At 36.7% G+C, this 24813-nt stretch overlaps 1 protein-coding gene across 2 annotated transcripts in view; it reads right to left on the minus strand.

The window, feature by feature from the left end:
- The window catches only part of LOC121328089 (collagen alpha-2(IV) chain-like), a 75181-nt gene that overhangs the window by 46305 nt on the left and 4063 nt on the right, over positions 1 to 24813 (minus strand). For both annotated transcript variants that reach the window (XM_041272573.1, XM_041272572.1), the window contains exon 4: positions 8008 to 8088. In XM_041272573.1, coding sequence (XP_041128507.1) covers positions 8008 to 8088 — 81 coding nt within the window. The remainder of the gene's footprint in view (positions 1 to 8007; positions 8089 to 24813) is intronic.

Consider the following 24813-nt stretch of genomic DNA (forward strand, 5'->3'; position numbering starts at 1 on the left):
TAGTTAGCTACACTTAAATAATCAGACAAGAACTTCTTGGTAGCTTCCTGTACAGCCACATTATTTAACTACTGACAAATCTATTCATTCTGAGATCACTCAAACACAATGAGTAACCTATGCTTTACATGCTATTTTGATACGATATTTTAAATGATAGAAATCAATCAATCAATCAATCAAACAACATTTATTTAATATAGCACCTTTCACAAAAGCAATGCCTCAAAACGCTTTACATGGCTAAAAAATTAAATACAAGCAGGAAATACAATAATCACAGTATATGATACATGACCTCGTATTAGCTTTATTGACATTATTAGTGGTTTCCTTTTTATTGTTCTGTCAATACTTTGTTTATTCAGATTCGGGATACAAAAAATAAGTAGCAACTTCATCTTTAAATGATCTGTCTCCACTATACCTTAATTATTTTTATACACTGTGGGGTGGGGGTGGGGGGGGGGGGGGGGGGGGGGGGGTGGGGTTGTATTATGTTCAGACCAGCTCAGACATTTCTATACTCAAAGAAATGGAGTTTCACCTTTGGAATCTACCATACAGGTAGGTACTATTAGTTCATGCCAATCAGCTGACTTATGTCCCCTTGTAAAAAGTTAATTGCTCACAGTAAGGAGTATCATAAACTTGGAGCCTATATACTTCCTGTCTTATCCAGCTGTGATTAGTCTTGTTTAAAACAGTACATTTGATTAAAAACACATGGGCCTTCTGTGTTGCCAAAAAACTGTAAGATTGCAGCCAGGATGTTGCGCATTGTAACCAAAGTGGTTCTTCTCCTAATATTCAATCATGCAAACTGTTCTAAGAGCTGATTTCAGTTACAGACAACAGACTGAACAGAAGCAGAATTTAGCTTTTTAGCTCCACAATGGCCACACATCAGCCCTGGACAAGTAACTCGTCTCTCTCCATGAAACACTCCAACACAAAGTTGTATTCCAAATGTACCAACACGTCAAAATATTGCAGCACTTAGACAGAGAGAGAGAGAGAGAGAGAGAGAGAGAGAGAGAGAGAGAGAGAGAGAGAGAGAGAGAGAGAGACAAACACTGGTATTTTGCCAGGGAATTGAAACTTGTAATCTCAAGTAGGCACACATGCTTCAGCAGGGGGGAAGAAAAAACAACAAAACAAAAATGGGAGCTACCATTTCAAACCCACTTTGGTCAAAAAGCTTTCTGCCACATGATTCAAAAACTTTAGAACACTCCACCACTTAATGTAGGTAGGGTTGATGTCTACTCACATCTGTGACTCAAACTAAAATCTTTTTCTTCAAAGAATTTTATTTTGTCTAGAACACCACTGGAAATGACACCCTGGTCTCAGTGGGCTTTATTATCTTCTAGAAATACTAAAAGAAACATATACTAATATCACTGGGTGGCATGGACAAGGAAAGTGTGCAAGCTAGCCTTCCAGAGGGGTGAATGGTGCTAGTTACAGCAGGTCTACAGGTAAGAAAAAAGACAAAAGTAGAAAATCTATATATGAAAATGTAGATGTTAAAAACATATAAATAAATAAAATAAATTTGCAAAGGATAGGAGAGAATACTGGTCACAAAATCACCTTGATCTATTTTTATTTATTTATTTTTTTTAATAATAATAATAAAAGCCATGAATGCACACACGTTATCTCAAGTCATCCAGCTTGTAAGTAAGTAGCTTTAATGGCAGGCATAATGATGATCTGCAGTTTCCTGCATCAACGTATCAAACACGCTTGACCACTATATATAGTACTTAGTCAGAGCAAGAGCAAGTTTGTTCATATTTAAGGTTATCGAGAACTTCAACATCAAGTACTTTCTCTGCTGGGGTTTGTAAGGGTACAGTTGCGTGTATAAGAGCTTTTCATTTCTGTCCTACAGAGGTTCTGAATAGTGGGGCTATAGCAGGGAAAAGCTGTTGGACACTTGTAGTTGGAAATTCTTCTGCCATTTATCATAGTTTTAGTTGCACACATATTTCAAAGGAGTTTTAAACTGACGTCACTGTTTCCCAACACTCTTCTACTGTTATGATAAGCATTAGCAGGTCTCTGCAGTCTCCTTCAAGACGGTCAGTCATCTGCAGTGTGGTCCTTGTACCTGAATACTACCATTAGCTTTCAGCCTTTCGAAAATCTGTTCAGTGTGACTAAGCGTTCTATCTTGAAAAGACAAACAAAACAAATCCTCCTTGACATTTAAATGTACTGTATTACGAAAAAAGAAACTAATTCGAAAATAATTTATTGATGACACCATACAGACAAAAAATAATAAATCAATGTGTATAAAGGTAATCCCAGCTCTAGTGCAAAAAGTCCAAATGATTAATATGGGATACAAGTGGACAGTTCAGACAACTTACTTATGGTTTCCGACAGGCTTTTCCTTTCTGAACAAAACACAAAGTATAGCAAGCCAAAGGTTGTTATGTGCTTCTAATATCTGTACAGGATACACTGGAGACAACGCAAAATAAATGTTGCTGTAGAAGGGAAATAAACTTGGGAATATTGTTGCAAAAATTACAAATCCTAAATCAGTTTATTTGCTAGTCTTATGACATGTACACATACCATAAATTAGCACAAGAATTGAAACACATAAAGTATCATTTTGCAAAATGTAAGCGCTTAATTTAATTTTACTCCAGAATTCTTCTGTAACCAAATCTTAAACAGACAATCTCGGAATTTCTTACACAGTGCCAAGACCCAAAATATAATAATAAGAATCGTCACTGATGCTTTAGTTATTATTATTAACTAGTGATAGCAGCTCTGCTAACTCAATATTCCTGTATTTAAATTAGGATTCGAACAAAAACAACAACAACAACAACAACAACAACAACAACAACAACAACAACAACAACAACAACAACAAAAAAAGCTTTCTTAGCCATATTAAACAAATCAGTAGTTAGGAGCTGAATTGTATTTCCAGGCCACAAAAGCAGGGAAAGAATTGTCAGACCAGCCCGTCCACAGAACTCTGTTCTCGCTGCTTAGTGCCCTCACAGGTCAGGAGGGAGATTTATAACCAAGAATCATTGTATTTCTATCACAGTATCACACAACAATACTGTAGAAAAGCACTAAAGAAAGGAAGAGACTAGAAAGACGTAGTCAGCCAGGGATGTTACTCAGGCTACCACAAACTGTATGACTTACTGTCAGGCTGAAACAGGAAGTTGTTGAAATGGAGATAAAGTAATGCTGTTTGGCTACTGCATGTTTAAGTGATTGTAACTAATAACATATTTCAATACAGGTTCCCTCCGATAAAAATCTGTTCAATATATACTGTATATCTCAAATGGGCAGTTTTGACAGAAACACACGTTTTTAGCAAACGTGCATTTTCATGTTACATAACATCTGGTATTACACTAGGTTAAAGAGATCACTGTTTGCAAGCCTTGCTTTCAGATGGTCTTGCACTTCCTTGGTAATTTGACCTTTTTCATGAATAAAATAAAGTTAGATTGTCGTCACATTGTTGGAATTGGTTATTGTATGCCAAACTGTAATTCATTTGTCAAAACAGCCTTTAAAACACAATTTTTATTTAAGTAACAAGGTAAAAATTTGTGAATAGGAACATTAATTCATCATATTATCTCCTATTCCATAAAATTTTTCAAGAAATTCTCTTTTTACTGCTTGTCTTCTTACATAGAGTACATCATGCGTTATAGCTGCTTTTTACTCTACTTTTTCATTTTTGTGCAGTTCCATATAGCATATCGTCACTTAGATGGATCAGTGATAATCTATCTTTAAGTACAATGCTCTCTTGTTTTACTATTTGTTTAAATCTGTCTTTTTTTGCAGTATCTCAGATATTGACTCAGACAACTACAGGTGGACAGATGGATGGAGATTATTCTTAGTAAAATCCACAGGGACGATTGTTCTCCCATACCATAAAAATAGTGTCACTATAGAATTTGCGATGAAATTACTGCTTTTAAAATTATTTCAAAGAGTCAGTTCAGTAAGTCTAATTTAGAAGAGAGCCATGCAACATTAACTAAACCCATGCAATAACATGAATTAATAAATATATCAAATGTTTAGCTACTTAGAACGATTGGTTAACACTGTAAATATACAGTAGGACTAAGCTTTTTTTTTTTAAAGGAAACATACAAATTCTGCAAGCCAAAGGCAATTTGTTATACCTTACTCTGGTTTTAATGAGCCTATTAAAAATGTTTATCAATGAAAGGCTTTCAGGCTTTACAAAATAATTAGTTTCTTTAAAAAACTGTGGAACATCTAAAAGATCCATATCAATGTGTGTGTTTTAGGTTTGTGGCACTCATCTCAACTAAATAACTTGGTGTTGTTGTTGCTATGTGTACTGTGAGGTTCTGATATAAAAATACCCATCTGGCAAAACCATTTATTCTGGATGTTTGGTATTCTGCATTGTGCCAGTGACACTGAGTACTCTGACACCTAACCTTTCAACATCACATACATACATAGTTAGCATGAATTCATTTCATACTGTATCAAAGTAGTGCTGACTCCCCTTTCTGTGCTGTACTGTAGTGATGCAAGACAGCTTCCTATTAAAATGTATTGTTTTGATAAAACTTTATTTGCCTGTAATCCTACTGCTGGAACCCCTCGTTTCCCAGCTTCTGTGCACACAGTGGGCAGCTGGGTGAAAGGTTGATCTACAGTTTGATAAATATCATAAATGACAAGTAAAATTAGAGCTAAATATGAAAAGATGTATTTCAGAGATGTAAAAGATGTCAGTTCTATATTTCTAAGTGCTGTTTTGGATGAAAAGCAACATATTAAAATGGGCTAAATTCTCAAAGTTACTACAGTTCATCATTAGCACAATTTTTTTCAGAAAGAAGAAACACACCCAATAAAGTTACGAAACCACAACCCTACCACCCTATTTTTTGCACAGTGACATTATAATAATATCTTTATATAGCACCTTTCACAGTGGACCACCACCAAAGCGCTTTACAGAGGTAGGCTGCAAAATGTCACTTACAATAGGACATTGATTTAACCTCTCATCTGCAGGATGGAGCACAAGGAGGTTAAGTGACTTGCTCAGGGTCACACAGTGAGTCAGTCAGTGTTAGAGGTGGGATTTAAACTAGTGACCTTCTGGTTACAAGCCCTGGACTTTAACCAATGGACCACACTGCATCGATAACAGTTTGAAACAACATCCAACGGCAGGAAATCAAATTGGCATTCCTGACTATTGACTCCTGGCAACATTTTTTTTTTTTAAATAATTATATTGCCATAGTTTTCTCAATATAGTAGCTGAGAATTGGAAAGAGATGACATTAAATTTAACTGCTGGCCTTTCACTCTAACAGACAAGCTAATACTCTAAAAGAGAAAAAAAAGACCACAATTGTTATATGGTTTATCCAGTTGTCTTCAATGAAAATGAAAGTCCAATATCTTTGGTAAGACACACAATCCTGTGAAGTTTTGAACAAGGGTATGTATAAGATCAAGATATTCTGACATTCTTAAGTATTCTGAGAATGTCTTCTGATACATTTGGAATCCTCCTGTAAAACAGAGGGGCCACATTTGATTAAATGAAAAAACAAGCCCAAAGAATATGAAAGTGCCCTTTTTATTCTGCATTTGCATGTCTGTAATACACACATACCTGTATTCAATTTAAGGTTGTTGATACCTTGTCTTATCTGTCAGTTGTTAATAGGATTCTTATTGGCATTTATAGACTCCTGCTTTTTCACATCTTCATGCAGACACCCCGTCCTCGTCAATCTAGTAGTCCCTGGGGCAGGAGGGTCCCCCTGATTTGCTTAAACGTCTGGTTTCAATTACCACTCCCAAACGTGTCACACGTCAATTTTACACACCTTACCCAGTCATATATATATATATATATATATATATATATATATATATATATATATATATATATATATATATATATCAGCATCTCTATCACCTCTCTCTCTCTCTCTCTCTCTCTCTCTCTCTCTCTCTCTCTCTCTCTCTCTCTCTCTCTCTCTATATATATATATATATATATATATATATATATATAATATATATATATATAAATATCAACCCATATATATCACACATTGATGTATATATCTCAAAGTTGATATATTGCCTGTTTGGCATCCCATATATGCCATTATTTTATAACAATACTTAAATTGTGTAATTTCTCATTCCAGAATGATTTCAAGTCATGCCAAAGAAATGTATATTATCATAGTAATGTGCTTCAGACAGGGCAAGTTTTTGTTTCTGTATGTAAGTAATCATACTTTTACATGCAGGTCAACACTAACAATTTCAAAATTCCTGACATGTAAATCAAGTATTCAGAATCCATAAGCTCAATTCTGAATCTGTGTTCTTGGAATCTATTCAATTTGGATTCAATACTGAAAGGGAACACATGTAAAAGTGTCTGTTGGACATCAAGCTTGCCTGGAAATCTAACTCGGATGCTACAACATTGACCACACCTGGGTGATAACAAGCTAGACCTATTTGCCAGGTTTTATACCCCCACTATACTCGGTATATATGAAAACAAACATCATTTCAGATTGTGAAGTGCATTTGCCCTATAACTTTTTTGCTTGAGCATTTTCAAAGGTAGTTGTACTGCTAAGTGGCGTCTAATAAAGCCCCAGTGTCAGAACTCACCTATGACACAGCAGAGTCATACCAAGGCCAGTTTCCCATGCATGTGACCTCACTTCTGGGACTGATGCGATTAACAAATAATCCACCATAAATGAACACCACATCCTTCTCTTTCATTCAAAAAGGAACACCACATCCTTCTGTTTCATCCAGAATGCCAAGTGGAGGTAATGGTGGAACCAGATTCCTCTTTCCAAAATGTTCACCTTTTGTGCCTTATAGCCCGGAATTAAAATGCATTAAAATATTTTTTTTTTCATTTGTTTACACATCCTACCCCACAACTTCCAAGTGAAACAAATATTGTAGAAATTTGTAGAAAATTAAAAATAAAAGCTGAAATAGCTTGGTTGGATAAGTGCCCACCCCCATGTAATATCAATCCTAAATTAGCTCAGGTATAACCAATCACCTTCAAAATCACACACCAAGTTAAGTGGCCTCCAGCTGTGTTAAATTGTAGTGACTCACATGATTTGAGAATAAATTCAGCAGTTCCTGTAAGTTCCCTCTGATGGGTAGTGCATTTCAAAGCAAAGACTCAACCATGAGCACCAGGGTGTTTTCAAAAGAATTCCGGGACAAAGTTGTTGAAAGGCAGATCAGGCAGATACACTGCATGACCTGTACTGTACTTAAAGTGCATGTGCATGACCAGTGCACGACCTGTACTGTATTTAAAGTGCATGTGCATGACCAGTGCACGACCTGTACTGTATTTAAAGTGCATGTGCATGACCAGTGCACGACCTGTACTGTATTTAAAGTGCATGTGCATGACCAGTGCACGACCTGTACTGTATTTAAAGTGCATGTGCATGACCAGTGCACGACCTGTACTGTATTTAAAGTGCATGTGCATGACCAGTGCATGACCTGTACTGTATTTAAAGTGCATGTGCATGACCAGTGCATGACCTGTACTGTATTTAAAGTGCATGTGGAGCTTTTACCTACTGTACTTCTTGAACTTGAATTCTATGCACATACTATCACAATACACACGTCAGCAGAACAGCTGTATAAACCAAAAGGAATCAGCAGATCAAAATGATGTCTAGATGTCAAATCAATATTGATTCATGAGGAGAAAAAACAAATATATTCAGGAATTACAGCCTCATTGTGTAATGATGAGTAATAAGAGTAGATGTGTCAGTCGTAGTGGTTCTAGTGGTAATAGTATTGCTCTAGTCGTAGTAGTAGCATTCAATCTGTACTTAGGCAGCTTTTGCATGTTCTGCCTGATAACACACCTCTTGAACAATGAGTAAGAGGACTTACCCGAGCACCCTTTTCTGGAAAACATTTGCATCCGCTGCTGCAGTCTCTGCCTCCACATGGCCCCGTGTAGGACTTCCCACCCTGTGAAAGGACAGCAGGAAAGTGAAAACTTCAATATCACGCTGAACATAGAATACCTGCATTACAATATTGTGCTAGTTTATTTGTACCTTCCATAAATCAATTTCCTAAATTTTAGTTTGAAAACAAATGAATCACACAGCAAAGATAACAATTACATTAAAAGAAAGCAAACAAACATCTGTGAAGCTTGAACATTTTAATGGTCTTAAACGAAAAATATAGCCCCCAGAAAATAATACCTAATCCTGATGACTTCATAGACCATTGTGGCCTATCCTCCTTTATGTCACACTCTCTTAAGTTTATTAACTATATTAACCATTTAAATTAAGTCCATACACACAACAAGTACAAGTTGTTGCAAATTTAAGATGTGCCCAGTTGCCCCCACTGAAGTAGCAAGTTTCTGATTAACTACATTTTCAATGTTTTTCCACTTTTGCTAACATAAAGAAACAGTTAAGAAACCAATGAGGCTACACTGGGCCAGATTCACAGAGCTGGGTTAATTGGTGTCTTATTTTCTGACAGCCACTTCTTCCAATTCAAATAGCTCGTACCACCAATTTAAAGACGGCATTAAAATCTTCCCAGAGAATATTGAATTAGTGTTACTACAATGAGATTTAACTCTGCAGTGTTAGTTGTCGCATGTCTGAACGTGGATTTGCTTATACTGCATCTTTAATGCAAAAATACCTTGCAAAGGCCTAAGAAAAGCTGAGGGATTAATCTTCTTGTGTTCGTGTGTAGTTAAATGCTAGTACGAACATTTATTTATGTCTTTATTTCAAATGTTTTACAAGCATAACCTCACTAAGATGACTGTGATGAGTCAAAGGGGTTTCGGTCTGCAATTCAGCCTCCCAACAGTAGAAGGCATCAAACCAACTCGGGACTTCCCTTACCAAGGTCTTGTGACCACGACAAAAGTCATCTTTTTGAGGGGCGGCACCTTGGTTAAGGACGGAAGTACGAGTATGTAAATTCCAGCCACTGGAGTCAAGTGAAATTAAGGATACCTGTCAGTTTGGGATTGGTGATCCACTGACTACCGGGGCGGGGTTTGCATACTAAAGGGAACGTGCTACTGTGTTCAGGGTTGGTCCTAAGGAATAGAGGCAGGGGAAAAAAAAGGCTGGAGGGAAGTACGTGGGAGTTTTGGACTGTGTCACGAACGGAGGCCTTACTAACTTGGCTCTTTTCTGTTTTTATTCCTTTTTGTTTTATTTTTGGATTTAAGCAGAGCATGAAGAGGACTAAGAGGCTTCCGTTCCTTTATTTTTGATTACTCCAGCACTCCCTCCCTCACATCCTTCTTTATTATTTTTCTTTTTTTTTCTGTGTAATATTAAATAAAATTTTAATTTTTACACGTAAATCACTGTCTGGAAAATCCATTTTTACTCACACGCCTCACAATGACATTCTCAGAATTACCCCTATGACAAGACTAGAAAGGAAAAAGGCATTTCAAATTCATATATGTTTTATACATTAGACACCTGCTTATATTGCTCTTTCAAAAAAGTACTGTAAACACAGACGGGCCTTCAGTTTATCTCAATAAGGTGTCATTAATAATTGCATTAAGGTTTTGTGAGTAGGAAATTAATGAGGTAAGAAACATTACTAGCACTTAAAACAAAAACAAAAAGGAAAAATTAACTCTCTGTGAATGAATGGAGTTAAAGAACATGAAAAAATCTTCCCTTTAGTACAGGGAAACAAAAAAGAATTATGGTGTTTCTGTTGTAATGTCAACGATGTAGTGAATACCGACAAATCAGCCTTTTTTTTCTCCATGGAAGGTTATACTGTACATTCTCTAAACTTGTATGGAGACTTCACCTTTAAAATGGCAGACTTTTCTATAGTAACATACTATGTTATTTGTATACCCTGTGTTATGTAATGTATGCTGCACACTTATTTATATGCTTTTCAGCATTATGTCACCACAACAGAATTAATTCTACAGCTATGGCCAAAAGTTATGCATCACCTGGAATTTTAGGATTGAGACAGAATTTAAAAAACAAACAAATACACACACACACACATACACACACACACACAAAAACGATGTGAACACAATTTAGATCTTTTTTTTTTAACATCATGTAATCAAAGAAACTACAAAATGACATTGCAAAAGTCTACCGGAAGTATTTCATGTTCGATTTTGAAATGTCACGTGTTTAAATTTTTGTCAGTTTTTCATTACGTACATGGAAAACTACAAAGAGGTACATAATTCAATATGTTAACATAACATTATTCAGAAGAGTTCATTTGACTTTATGAAACAAAATCTGTTAATTATATATACAGGGTGATGCAAAACCTTTGTTCATAGCTGTACACTATGTTATGTATGCAGCACTCATATTTACATACTGTTCAGCATAATGCCACCACAACAGGATCCATTCTACTGTGTTCCACAGTAAGACAGTATTTCGTTAGCCTATGATATAAACAATGTTATATTTTATATTAATTTAAAGTGGCAAACAAAGAAGCAGAGGAATTTATATGATTGCTTAGATACAATATATGCTTCTTAAAAACACAAAGACCACATTGATTTCCTTTCTCTTTACTCAAAAGACCCTTTACATTTCATACTTCTACACCTCCATTCAACAAAAGCCAATTCACTAGAAAGAATGTATGGCTTTTTTTCTTTTAACTACTGTCCAAAACTATAGTATAGCCACAGGACAGTTGTCAAACTAAAGAGCTGTGAATTCTGAATACGTTTCTTCATAACGCAACATAATGAACGTTCTGGAAAGTGTCATGTATAATAAACAAATTGAACCATTGCACTGTTTTTTGTAGTATAATGAAACAACTGCATGTTTTCTGTGATATAGTAAGATTAAAGTAACAGGGAACTAAAGGAGAGGGACATAATCTGTATGGTGCAACGTTTGTTTTCCCTGATGGATGCTGGCAATATCGCAGTAACTGCAGGTGATTTTGCGTAGTTTCATAAAATCACGTTTTGGGGTCGAAGCCAGCAGCCTATAAGATTGTCATTGCAGGGCAAAGCTTAACAGAAATGCGAGCTTTTCAATATCTGACTTCTATAAATGTGCTATAGTATACAAGTATAGTAAAAGATAACATACTAGCATTGTGGAAACTTTTCAAAGCACAGAAAAACATAATAAGTCCTAAGGATGTATGGTAAACCATTGTCAAAACTATGGTTAACTATAGGCCACTCTTAATTTCGTCTCATGAATATTCATGAGCCATTCCAGAACGAGGGTAGGGTTCAATTCAAAACAATCATGACGACTAATGTCAGTTACAGTGATTGTGATCTGTCTTTTGTGCCAGAATTAACATTTTCAACAGTGGGAACTTACATTAAAATTAAATCTAAGAATAAAACGAAGTTTCCAAGGGTGTACATTATTACAAGCAGGCTTATGTACATGCGCTCAGTGGTGAGTTAATTTGCGATTTATAATATATCTGAGCGGCATACATTTCTCACACTTGGTTGCAGTTTGTGTAGACAATACAATGTGAAAGTAATCAAGTAAAAAGTCACTATCTGCTCTAAATGCCATTTTTTTGTAAACATTATTCATATGCTAAAGTGTTTGAATTGTAAACTTTTAACAAAGGGAACGATAAGGTTACAGATGTAACCCCGGTTCCCTGAAAGAGAAGATGAGAGCCAAATTGAATACTTTTGAGATATGCCTGAGGCTACTTAATTTAGCTAATAGCCTTTTCGGTCCATTTTTGCTGCAATAAATGTTTGCGCTTCTTTTTCTTTAAATGTACGGCACATGTAAGAAAAATACATTTCACTGCACATAAATTTTTCTGAATTTTAATAAACGCAAAATTAGCAAACATTTCATGCTAGCAAAATTTTCTTGTTTTACAGTAATAGTCATTACGTGAAGATGTAAGTCTCTTTTGCATTGACCCGCGAATGCGAGTGATGCGACCTCAGGCGGTCATCTTCTTTTTCAGGGAACCGGGGTTACATTCGTAACCTATCATTCCCTTTCAATTTCAAGATGATCGCCAAATTGAACACTTTTGGAAAAGTACACTAGAGCCGTCATGAGGGAGAATGAGTGGATAGCATCTGAGAGACATCTTGTTACCGCCATCTAGTGTTGGTGGTGTGAGCGTGCAACCTCAAGGGCCCTACTGCTTATTAAAGGCATAGAGGAATCTACGACATTAAGTCTGTAGAACCTGGTAAATGTAAGTGAGGTAGTCCAGCTAGCCGCAGTACATATATCTGTCAACGATGCACATCTGAAGAGGGCCCATGACGTAACCACACCTTTGAGTGCGCGACCACCCTCCCAGGCGTGGGTAGGCCGGCATTAGTATACACATCTGAAACCGTGTTCACAATCCAATGGCTTAGTCGCTGCTTAGAGAGGGCTTGACCTCGGATCTGTTCACCATGACAAACGAAGAGCTAGTCAGACTGATGCCGCGATCTCGTTCTATTCACATATCATCTTACAAACTGGGCAGAGGGAATTTAATCTCCTATTCAACTCTCCACGAAGGGACTGGGATGGAAAGCCTCTAATTCCACTGACTGATTCAAGTGAAACACTGTAATCACCTTAGGGAGGAAAGCAGGGTTCGTGAGCAATGATATAGTTTCCATCGTCCCAAATGCGCATACAGGAACTGTGCACGGACAGTGCCTGTAGTTCACTAACTTGCTTAGCGGAGGTGATAGCTAACAGAAAGGCTGTCTTTATAGAGATATTTCAGCTCTGTAGTATCTCTGGGCTCAAACGAGGCCTTCGTGAGAGCCCCCCGTACCACGTCTAGACTCCATTTGGGAGGACGTATTTTATAGGAGGTTGTAACTGCCGAGCACCCTTTAGAAAATGGGTCAGCAGAATATGAGCGCCCTGGGATACTGAGTCGATGGGAACATGGCAAGCAGATATGGCTGCTAGGTACTCTTTCAATGTAGAAGGGGATTTACCCACCTATAGCAGATCTTGCAGAAACTAACTAAAATAACTCCTATAGAGCAACACACAGGACCATGGCCTCTGGCCAAGCACCAGTTTTTAAAATATTTCCACTCATGGGTGTACAACATTCTTGTGGAAGAAGCCCTAGAGTTCTGCAGTGTACTCACTACTGCTTCTGAGAGCCCTAGGCTGGACAGACAGTCCTGTTCAGGCACCTCGCACACAGGGTGTGTTTGTCCTGTGGAGGCATTTTCTACCTGCAGGACACGCACAGGTGGAAATTATACATTTCAGTCGAGGTGTGTAGTTGAGCATCGACGGAGCCAAGGCACCGGAACATCATGTCTGCATAACACTGAGGCACTGAAAAAAGAACACAGGGGATTGAGTGTGCTGGTGAAACATCGCAGACGTTGAAGCGCTGAGGCGATGAGTCCTCGAGGCACAGAGGGTGTCGAAACACCAAGATACAAAGGCTATGGAGCACCAAGGGCCCGAGGGTCTCGAGGGTACTGGAGTGGAAGGCTAGAAAGAAAGACCTTGAAGCATCAAATTGCTTAGGTGTACAGTCCTCAAGGTGCCGTGGGTGTCCAAGCACCGAGGCTATGGCGGTCATCTTCTAATTGAAAGGGAACTGCATAGATAAAATACATTTTGTGACCCCTTCCCATCCTCCGACATTGACATTTTTGTCAGGACATTCCCCCTTCTGTCATTACTAAAAAAAAATAAAAAATTATACACAGGCAGTTTTATTGAATCATTATTTTAACTACTGTACACTGGCAGGGAATGTGTTGTTTTTTATATGCTCGGTGATCGTACTAAGATGGATACCTACACTTTTTTTTATTCTTGCCTGTTTATCTTTTAAAGATTTAAAGCAATATTAAACTGTCATAAAGTCTATTCAATTCCATATTTAACGTGTTGGGAAGGTGTAAAAACCGAAACGAGATGAAACGACCCAGAACAACATCTTAATTAATAAAATACTACTGGTATTAAAAAAAAAAAAAGCAGAGAAAGTGACACAGACTTGAGAAGAATATTTTAGGGATGACAAGCAATTAAAAAATAGCCTTCTCAAGTTTATGTAACTTTCTCTGCTGTTTTGTGATATAATTCATTATAATGCCATTCCGGGTCGGGCTCGTTCTGGCTTTCACCGATATAGCTGCTGAAATTTTAAATATTTACATCTATAGGTTATACTATTTTTGAAAATGTTACACTTCTTAATCTACTGACAAGCCATAATATATCAAACAGCTTCAACATGCTTTCTTTTTAATTTAGATACTGTATAAAGGCCAAGAATATATTTATTTTCAATCTGGGTATTTTGTCAAAAATGTGTAACATCTGAAATAAAAAGATATGAAAGCACTGTACTCCTTTTTGAGAACAATTGTTGCTAGTCAAAAAACCACAATCTCTCTGATGTCTTTAAATAAACTAACTTTGGCCCAGTATTTAAACAGCTAAGATCAGATCAGATCAGATGCAGAGGGTAATAAAAAAGCCATGAATCTGCCGCCTTGTCGGCTTTTAAGCAAGTCTAAAGACTTATTTTGTTTTTGTCTATTTCTTAACAAAATACAGTGGTTAACCATGTCTAGTTCATAATTCCATAGATGTCCTGAGCTTTATACATGAACCCAGCTGCACAATGTGCCTTTTCCAACAGGATAAAGTTTCTTCATTATAATTATGTCTAACAAGTTACAGCACACCGGTGAGGAAATACAAACTGTTGAATCAATCATTGTGGCTATACTGTAAATGTGAAATGTATTCAAGGAGGGGTTAAAGGACTACATCCCCCAGAATGCCATGGGAGTGAGCCAGGAGGAGGTACACCTGGCTCCCATTGAATGTAATGAAACCCTGCATAAAAAGGGTAGCAAACCCTGTAATGAGGGCTACTGTACCAGGCCAGGGTTTCGGAGCAGTAAAGACCAGGAATACTGCAGAATGAGTCAGTGTAGACATCTATCTTGCATTGCTCAAACTTGCACGGGCTCTTGATCGTGCAACAACATCATTATGCCAGTAGGAGATTCAAGAAAGTGCATATTCAACCAGAAGAAAATAATTCAGGCAAGATTCCCCCCTTTAAACTAATTTATTGTAGCAGATTTGTTTTATTTTGGGTGACTTGTCAGGGAGTGAAGATTTACGATTCCTCTCTAGAAGATAATAAGAATCGTAGCAGACCACAGCTGCCTCAGACTGTCTGGCTGGACTTGATGAATTCTTATTAAATGTCAGTAGTTGCAGTTAATCACTGACAATACTGTTATTTTTAATTAATACAGCAACACAAAAAAAACAAATAAACAAAAAAAAACCATGAGAACCCAACCCTTTGTCCTTAACTGTAGGTTCCCTGCTGCTAATGACAAGAGAGTGCACAGTGTCTAGCAGTTTGTGCTCAAACCAAACACACTCATCTTGTACATTTCAGTAAAATCAGTGTATTATACATACTTTGTAAATACAACAGGAAAATACATTTGCATGAATATTTGAAAAGAAAAAATAGCAAACATCCTTTACAAACACAGAAGTAGAAAACTACAAACAGTATGACAGGAATTCACAAAATACGAGCATATCAAGAACATACATTAAATCTCATAAAAGCCTCCTTCATGCTGACTTACTGACAATTAAAGTTAGGCCTCTGGACAAGGAACAACTTATTCACAAGAGCTTTGAAGACTACATTTGAAATGTAAAGCAAGAGTATAAAGTTACCACAAAGAACCGTAAACTGAAGCCCCACTTGGCACAATCAGCAAGAAAGCAATGGGACGAACATTTGTGGTCTATCGTCTGCTGTGGTTCTCCCAGCCTGCTGTCTAGAACACTTTATAGTTCCCCCTTATAGGACAACATTATCAAAAGATTATCCAAAATGTAGATGTTGTAAACACTTTGGCCATATTAGATGGTCCTATCAAACTGACAGTGATAACATGAAGTCTGATTTTTCCAGATTCACTGATCTCCTCCCACAAAACAATTCCAAAATCTTTGGCAATATACAGGAGTCACGTTGTTTTTGGTGCACCAAGTGTGCTCCACAGAGACGTCTTATTTCTTTCTTTTACTGTCTGTTTCTATTGGAAGACAACAAGTCTTCATAAATAAATGATCTCAGCCAATTCTGAATGAACATTGTGCTCCTCACATCACAACAGGGGAGTTGTTTTCAAAAGGATATGACTTCCCAGTGCTGGCATTAACTCCAGGCCATGTTCAAAACATGTAATGCACCAAAAAAAGAAGCAATATTGTGTTGAGGAGTATTCAATCTCACTGCATCCGCAGCCACTCCAAATGCTTTACGCAGTCTTTGCAGATCAATAATGGTGCAAAGCTGAACGTGATAAAAAGCTGTTTACTACTGGTAAACTGTTCCAAAATATGTCAGATACCTACGTTACTGTGAACAGGCTGGGTGTAGGGGTGATGTCAGGCCAGAAAGGAGTACACAGACAGGCAGTACTGGCGGATGAAACTGAGACGCAATGGCTGCGCTCACTGAGTTTATTGAATGAAACAAATAAAAGGTTTAAACAAAAAACAGCACACGGTACTTGACGCCAAAATAAACAGACAGATAACCAAAATTAACAGACATTAACATACAGGGACGAACACTAAACAAACAAGTACTGTGCTGGTCCTCCAGCACAACGTAGCAATTGATTTTATTTACCTTATTATGTTTACACTCTCTCCCATTCCTTCGCCCTGAACACACAACCCCGAGAGAGTAAAATGTGCAACAAAATTAGATCCATGCACTTTCCCAGCACTCTAATTTTGTAGATGTTTCTTTCCATGCAAAACACAACTAAACAATGACAGAATGTGGTCCAGACTACATACCAATACTATCACATCCTCACCACCATTAACAAAACCTTCATCCGTCAGACAGTGTACGTTTTAATGCTTACTGACATCCAGAAAACTCAACAGACATCTGAATGCACAAATTATATATACTGTGCTTTGAATTATTTCTCTTTTAAATAAACTAAAATAATAAAGATATTCTGACAAGCAGGGCAGGAAAGGTAGAGCTTTATTTAAATTTATTTAAGAATTAAAAGAGTGCCGGTAGACTTTGCTAGTTAATTTTGCAAGATTTAATTTGCCAGCACTTGTCAAAACAAAGAAAAACACTCAGTTCTTGCAACAGAGGATTTTAGGATTATATAGTCTATAGTTATAGACTATAAAATTGTTAATAAACAATTTTTATACTTAATTTAATTACTGCATAATTTATTGTACTGGTTGATATCATGTACCTGTAGCTTCTTATTTCAGTCACCATAGGCAGTAAATAAGGCTGCAAACTGTTCCGTTCCCACTATTACAGAGTATAATTTACAATCACTGTAGTTCTTCATGTCATGCATGGGATGGAAAATATTTCAAAACAATGTAAAAGTTAACAGAAATTTGTTTAAACTTTAAGTACTTGCAATTTATCTAAATAATATTAGTGTTTGACTGTCTTGTGGCTATCGCTTAGTTCTGCACTACATTAAATCTAAACAAATTGAAGAAAGCCTGGTATTTTTCAGAAAAAAAAGAAACTCATGAAACAGCAGCCTGGATATGCCCCAGACAACTTAAGAATCCTTATGGCTTTTACCTGCATGCCCTTGTAAGCTGTCTGGTGATAAAGATTGATCAGGAAACAGGAATGATACCCAGTATCCTGTCAATTTGTCACACACTTTTCATCACAAACTTTTCATCACCAACAATTCATCACCAGCGACAATTCATCACGGACAATAACTCACCGATTAAGGCCACAATATAACATAAAAGCTGTGCTAAAAACAAACAGAGCTATAATAAATCATAAATAACAGATGCAGTATGTATTCACTTACAAATTACATAAATAAAACCCATAATGTACTAACTTTTACTAGTTCGTGACCACCTAAGTAACAAACAAACAAGTAAAAAAACAAAACAAAAATAACAAGTTTACTTTTCAAACCTTTATTTTAAAACTAGAAGCGCCGAAATTTCGAACTACCTATAAGCGCCGCACGGGTCATTTTCACCAGTAGCGTTTTAAGCAGCTGTGATAAGATAATGCACACTCCGTGATGAATTGTCACTGGTGATGAATTGTACCTGGTGATGAACTGCTGGTGATGAATTGTAGCTGGTGATGAACTGCTCGTGATGAATTGTTGGTGATGAATTGTCATAGACCCATGATACCCCCTTTACCTAGTAGTAAGTCAAAGTATGCAGGCATGTAGGGTTTTTGAGTGAAAAGCTCACTGGTCCTCTAACAGTGTCTGATCACACCTGCAGCAGTGGCACAGAACATGTTCAGCAGTAAGAAATAAATACTTTCTATCATCTACATTTTCACGATATTAAATGTATTACCTGTTTATATGATGTACTATTCTTACAAACTATTAGAGCAAAAATGACTCATACTGTCTGCTTCTAGAAAGACTGAGGTGAGGTGGTTTCAGAGATTAGAACTAGCGGTGTAAACCTGTATTTTCTGTCACATCTGAAACTGTGATTCTGTTGTATGCGCCTAATGACAATTTCTAAAACCATCTCACTTCAGAAAGTCAGCTTTTATTAGGAGTCTTTTCAGAAGTAAACCCTGCGGGTTTTAAAAAAACAAATCTGTTGTTAGTAGGCCTGGTAAAAGCAGAAACAGCAATACTGTAAATAACAGGATATTAAACATTTAAGGTGGCTGAAGGATATTCCAAAGTAGAAGACAAAAAAAGAACATAACACCATGTCTAGTTGGATAGCTGTTATAAAAAGTGGGTCATGCTTTACAATAAGTGTCTCTTATTACCTTGCATAGTAGTTACTTAGTAAATACATGCACACTTATACATGTGTGTGTACTTACAATGTTATAATGCATAGTTACAATGTACTTAATGTGTAGAACATTTAGCACGATATAAGTAAGAACACAGTTGTATCAGAAAAGGGTTAGGGTTTTAAGGGTTAGGGTTATATTATGCAAAAAATATTTACACATTAAGTACACTGTAACTATGCATAACAAAATTGTACACATGTATTTACTAAGTAACTACTATATAAATATACAGTAATTAGAGACACCATGTAGCGTTTTACCAAAAAGTGTAGCTCAGTTGTTCCATAGGACTGAAGAAAATTAACATCCACTTCATCTATTCAGTTTCCAAAAAAGTTTATTTAAAAAGAGACTGACCCCCCAGATGCATGTACAGTACCACTACTACTGATTCCCTTCCTACTGTATCCTTACAGATCAAGAGTGGGATTTTCATTAGGTGATGAGGATGTAGTGATGAAAATGGACTATAGAGATGTACTTGCACAGATGGACATGGTTGATTTTCATAATGTTCGGTTTTCAATATCTCATAGTGGTATTTGCAACCGCCAGTGTTAAGATCAATGAAATAAACCTCTGGAAAATCAAGTACCTGGATGATATTCATAGTGGTGAGAAAGAACCACAGCAAACTATGGTTAAGCATCTTAAGTGAACTATGATGGAGCATGGGAAACTACAAAATCGCACACAAACAAACACATAAACATAAAGCCATGTAAAATCATCAGTGTATTATACTGAAGGGTTCCTGTTGCCTCAAGTGTTACATAATGTTTTAAATTCTGATCAGTAAAAACAACATGGGTTAAAAAGGGAATCTGATTCAGATATTATTCAGAATTTAGTAAATTCATAGAATAGTACCACTTTTTGTACAGCTTCTGCTATCAGGCCTTGCCTAATTTTACATTCTGGTAAAAAAAAAAAAAAAGTGCAATCCAAATACAGCAGCAACTAAACTCTAAAACTGCTCTAAATGTGCAATATATATGTAAGTCAAAGCATGCAGGCATGTAGGGTTTTTTTAAAACTTGAGCTTTGACTGACCGCCTGCTTCACTTTAAATTATGCATAATTAAGAGTTCTCACACGAAAAGCCCTCGACTGAAATGTGTACAAGTTATGAAAAATAAAGATTTTAAAGCTGTTTAACATAAATAGCTGTTACCAAGTTATAGTTTAGGCTTCAAACTATCAAAATAACACAAAAAACAAAATCTGTTCAGGGACACCATTTTTTCTTTTTTCGCCTCTGTACCAGAAAGGTCTGCAGTGTTGAAATAGTGAATAATCTAGAATTAACATTTTGCTGTTTTTTGGAGTTGATTTACACACCTGCTGTACTGTACTAATACCCCTGGGTTAGCAAAATGTACAGTGTGTACTATCTTGTACACTAGACTACTCGTTTTCTTGGAATGAAGGACATGGGAACATTAAATGGCATTTTATACAGTTTGTGATAATAAAGATAATATATCCCATACTCTATGGAGTTTAAATGGAACAATTCCTTCTCTATAATGTAGATGCTTCACAATTTGCAAACACCCCTGTGCAGAGAGGGCCATGCTAAAGACACACTACAGCAATACCATTATCACTCTAATACTATTATATAGTATGTTTTAAATTAGCCTTTTTTTTACGTCAACATTAAGGTAATGGCTAGTCTGTTAAAAAGAAAGGGAATGGACATGGCTGAAGGTCTTTGGATGTTAACAGCGAAACAGAGAGAGCAAAATACTTGAGGGAAATCAAGAGTGGAGCAAAAGAGAAAATTAAGATTTTCCTCTTATCGAATCAACAGAAATTAGCAATAAAATATTAGCTGAACAAATTACAAAGCTACACTTTGATCTACTAAATACATATGAACAAAGTCAATCAGCTGTAACTATGTGCTATAGATAAAATGATTTAATATCATTAAAAAATATAAATCAAGACATAAACTATGGAATCAAACCTCTAAAAATGCTTGCTTGATAAACATGCATGGCTTGAGAAATGCTTGAGACTTAAGTACTATGTTGCAGATTACACTATTATCATAGAAAGAACACAAACAGCGTTGGCAAGATTTATGAGAATAAAATAAACCTTGGACCAGCATGTACTTTCCCTACAAAGGTGCACAAATATCCTACAATTTGTATGGTAAGACCTAATATTGTTTATCATAAGCATGTTCGTAAATCTATGGACATGACACTGGAATCTGAGGTTGATGATCCTGATGCGGTTATAATTTGAAGTCTAGTTTGTATCCTAAAGCTGGTTTGTGCTGGTATGATATTTTATTGCATGCCAAGCAACAGCAGCACAAAAGGCAGACGGATTCTGAACAAAATTAACTTCCATGTCCACTTCACCAAATCAATGAAGGTTCTGTCTGCAAATGAGCTGGAGCAGTCGTCTTTCCTCTTTCAATGAAGGCCCCTTGTCTTTCTTCAGAAAACAGCCTTTCCATTAAGTGAATTACAATGTACAAAGTGTTCATGACAGAAATAAGGCCAACCCCTCTGCATAAGGCTATTAGGCATACCCCCTTTTAAGTGTGAAACAGAATCCCTATTGACCATCAATTACAACATAATCACGTTCAGTAAATCTAATTGCTGTTGTAGGCAAAATGAATATCAGCATCAAAGAGTAGTGATTCCAGAACTAGCACATTTCTAGATTTAGACATTGGTCATAGTTTTCTTTTTTGCTCAAGACGAAGGTGTTTCAGTTCTGTCTGAGTTCAGCTATAAATGGAAGACCTGGTTTTGAACATTGCTACGCCACCTGGGAGCATTTCCATTTCTCTGAACAAACCAAACAATTTTTATTATGAGTATCGTGGAATAAATAAAAACAAGAATTTAAAAGAAAAACATAACCATGTAAGTGACAATCTTCATCCACCATGGCTGTCAATGCCTAATGTACAGTCATGGCCGGTCGCTGATGAATGAGAAATCAGTAATATGTAAAAGATAACCGCTAAAACCTACAAATATACACTGTGTGTACATTTAATAATGCAAGTCTGACATAAAGGCAAAGAAACAGGGTGGTTCCATATACCTCAGGTTTGATGCAATCAATCATTTGTGCTAAAGAATGTCCTTAAAAAGTTCCATCACAACTGGACAAGCGGTTCTCTTGCTACATGCACATTCTGTGCTATAGAATCACTCAGTCTCTTGGTATAGATCTAGCAGGTCCTTAGCAAGTTCAACATACCTCCACTTTTTAGCGCCACCCACCTCACCTTTTTCCACCGTGGGGATAATCATCCCCAATGGGGGATAAAAAGTCTCACAATCATGTGTACCGCGAAAGGCACATACTGTAGTAGCTCAGAATATAACCTTAACTGAGGTGTGTGATCCAATGAATGTTAAAAGCAAAAGTGTCAAAAGTACAGTACCTATGAACAATTAATGGGAAAGTAAATTATTTTGATAACATCCCTGAAAGTTGGGCAATAAAATTACATTAAGTGTATATATTTGTGTTATTTTTTTTAGCAAAAAAAAGAAAGAAAAAAGTTAAAATTTGCTGAATGGATTACAAACTTGAATAAACACCTCTGAGAAAGATTTTCTAAGTTTCTAGACACTACGCACTAGCAGTCTCTGCCAAAGCTTACTACCCCGCTTCAAGATAAACTGAAAGCTCCATCACCCACACATACTACACTATGTGCTCTTGTGTTGAGACTATAAAAGGAAGCAAAGAGAAACACACCCATTGAAGTCAAGATTATTTTCTAAAGTAGGGATCCAGACGCACAGGAATGAAATGGATGAATTCTTGAAACCCATATTTAAAACATCACAATTCAACCTGCATTTTTAAGCATGTTGACGTTCTCACACTGTCCTAGCAAAAATAAAGATACAGACATTAGACAAAAGAGAGAAATGCTTGATGCATTTATACACCAAGAATCTTGTTCAGGGCCAGGCTCACATATAAAAGAAAACATACAGTAATATTAAACAATGGCTTTTTGACAGTCTGACAATAACCAAATGCAACAGCTAATGGGAAAACCAAAGGGAAACACAGCTACCTATAATGACACAGAAGTGCTACTGCCAAGCTACTCCTAAAGGAATGATTAAACAAGAAGACAACATTGAAATTCAACAAACAGATAAATGACTACTAAATAAATAAATGTAACCAGTTTGTTATTTTAAACACGTTGAGCTTACTTTCAATATCTTGTTAACTGGCCATTTGTCAGTGATGCCCGATTGCAGAGAAATCAGCTGATACTAGATCTTTGAACTGTGGTGTATGCGGTACCGCCCTCAATATGTTCTTGATACAACAACATTTCTCTTCTGAAGCAGAAGTAATATTGTCAGTATATCTAACACACAGTATTTTTAAACAAGTGATACCAATCCTTCATTTCTATACTAGTATTCTGTGCTACCACTTTTCAGTTATCTAGACCCTTTTGCAAAAACTGTAAAAACTAATGTGACTGCAACTGCAATTCCCTACCCAGTTCATCTTTCCCTAATTATTGAGTGATTTTAATCATGTACGCACACATTTTTCAATTTAAAAAAAGCCATAAAGCCTTGGGTACAAAACCACATTTTGTTTAAAAGAAAATTATCTCCGGGGGCACTGGTTAGGGGTCTCTAACAATTTCAAAATATCTCCCATTTTCTGCTCTGTGTCACAGAAGAGGATGAGTAAACTGCAGCAGTGTTCATTGTTCAGGGAATTACACATGAAAGTTTGTTTGACAGATGTTTGAAACATAGCCATTGTAATACACGATGCAACAATGGGAAAATATATAGCTTTATTATTCAATCATATAAGCTTTGATTTACTTTTTTAGTAGAGGATATTTTATTGCATGTAATGTTGAGGGGCCCAAGAGCTCATCAAACCTCAACCAGTGCTTGTCTGTCAAAAAAACATGTCCTTTGAGCAGAGAGACACCCCATTGTAGATTAAGATTTAGGGTTGACCCTACTGTGAACTCGCACTCTGTCTCTTCTACAGCACATTATAGGCCCCCCATACAAATCTGCTAGTGTAAAGGGTTAATTAGGTCTAGGAAGTGAACAACCATTTTTATTTTTTTGCTTTTGGTTTTTAAAGGCACAACAGGTCTATCTATTCATTCCAGCATGTGAAATCTAGTCCAATCACTTCCCTTTTAAAGCTGTAATAAATGACATACACTATTTACAAGACAACAACAAGCACATACTGTAGATAACACAAATGTTCAAAGGCCTCTTCCACTGTAACTCGTAAGTGAAGTATAAGCTCTCCAAGCAGAGCAGTTGCCTCAGCCCAAGCAGCCACAGTGAAAGGACGAGCCTTGTTAACCCTCGCTAAGACCAGCTCCATTCGAACAGTGTCTCTAAACGAGTTTAAAACAAGAATTCCACTGTGATGCAACAACCTGGTTTTTAAGAGAAGCATCTATTCATTTTTCCATATGTCTTATAGATCAACTCTTATGATGAATCCAGGAGACAAAGGGAGGACTGAGTTGGCTATACAGTTGGACACTGTAAGTGGGCATTGCCTCATTTGAGTCTCAAATGCTCTCACACATATGCTTACAATAACATATACAGAAACATAAGTAGCATGGCATGCATTCTACTTCCGTTTGTTTTCTGTACTGTGACCCTCCACTGGTGGTAAATAGAGTTAGAAACTGATACTAGCCTTGCACCCTGTCCTGGGTTTCCAAATTAACATCCATTAAGTATAGTATTTAAATAATTCAGTAGCCAGGAGTTTGGGCAACATTAGCTGAGTTAGCTGCATGAA

This window comes from Polyodon spathula, chromosome 15 (genome assembly GCF_017654505.1).
Source record: "Polyodon spathula isolate WHYD16114869_AA chromosome 15, ASM1765450v1, whole genome shotgun sequence".
In the NCBI taxonomy this organism is placed as follows: Eukaryota; Metazoa; Chordata; class Actinopteri; order Acipenseriformes; family Polyodontidae; genus Polyodon; species Polyodon spathula.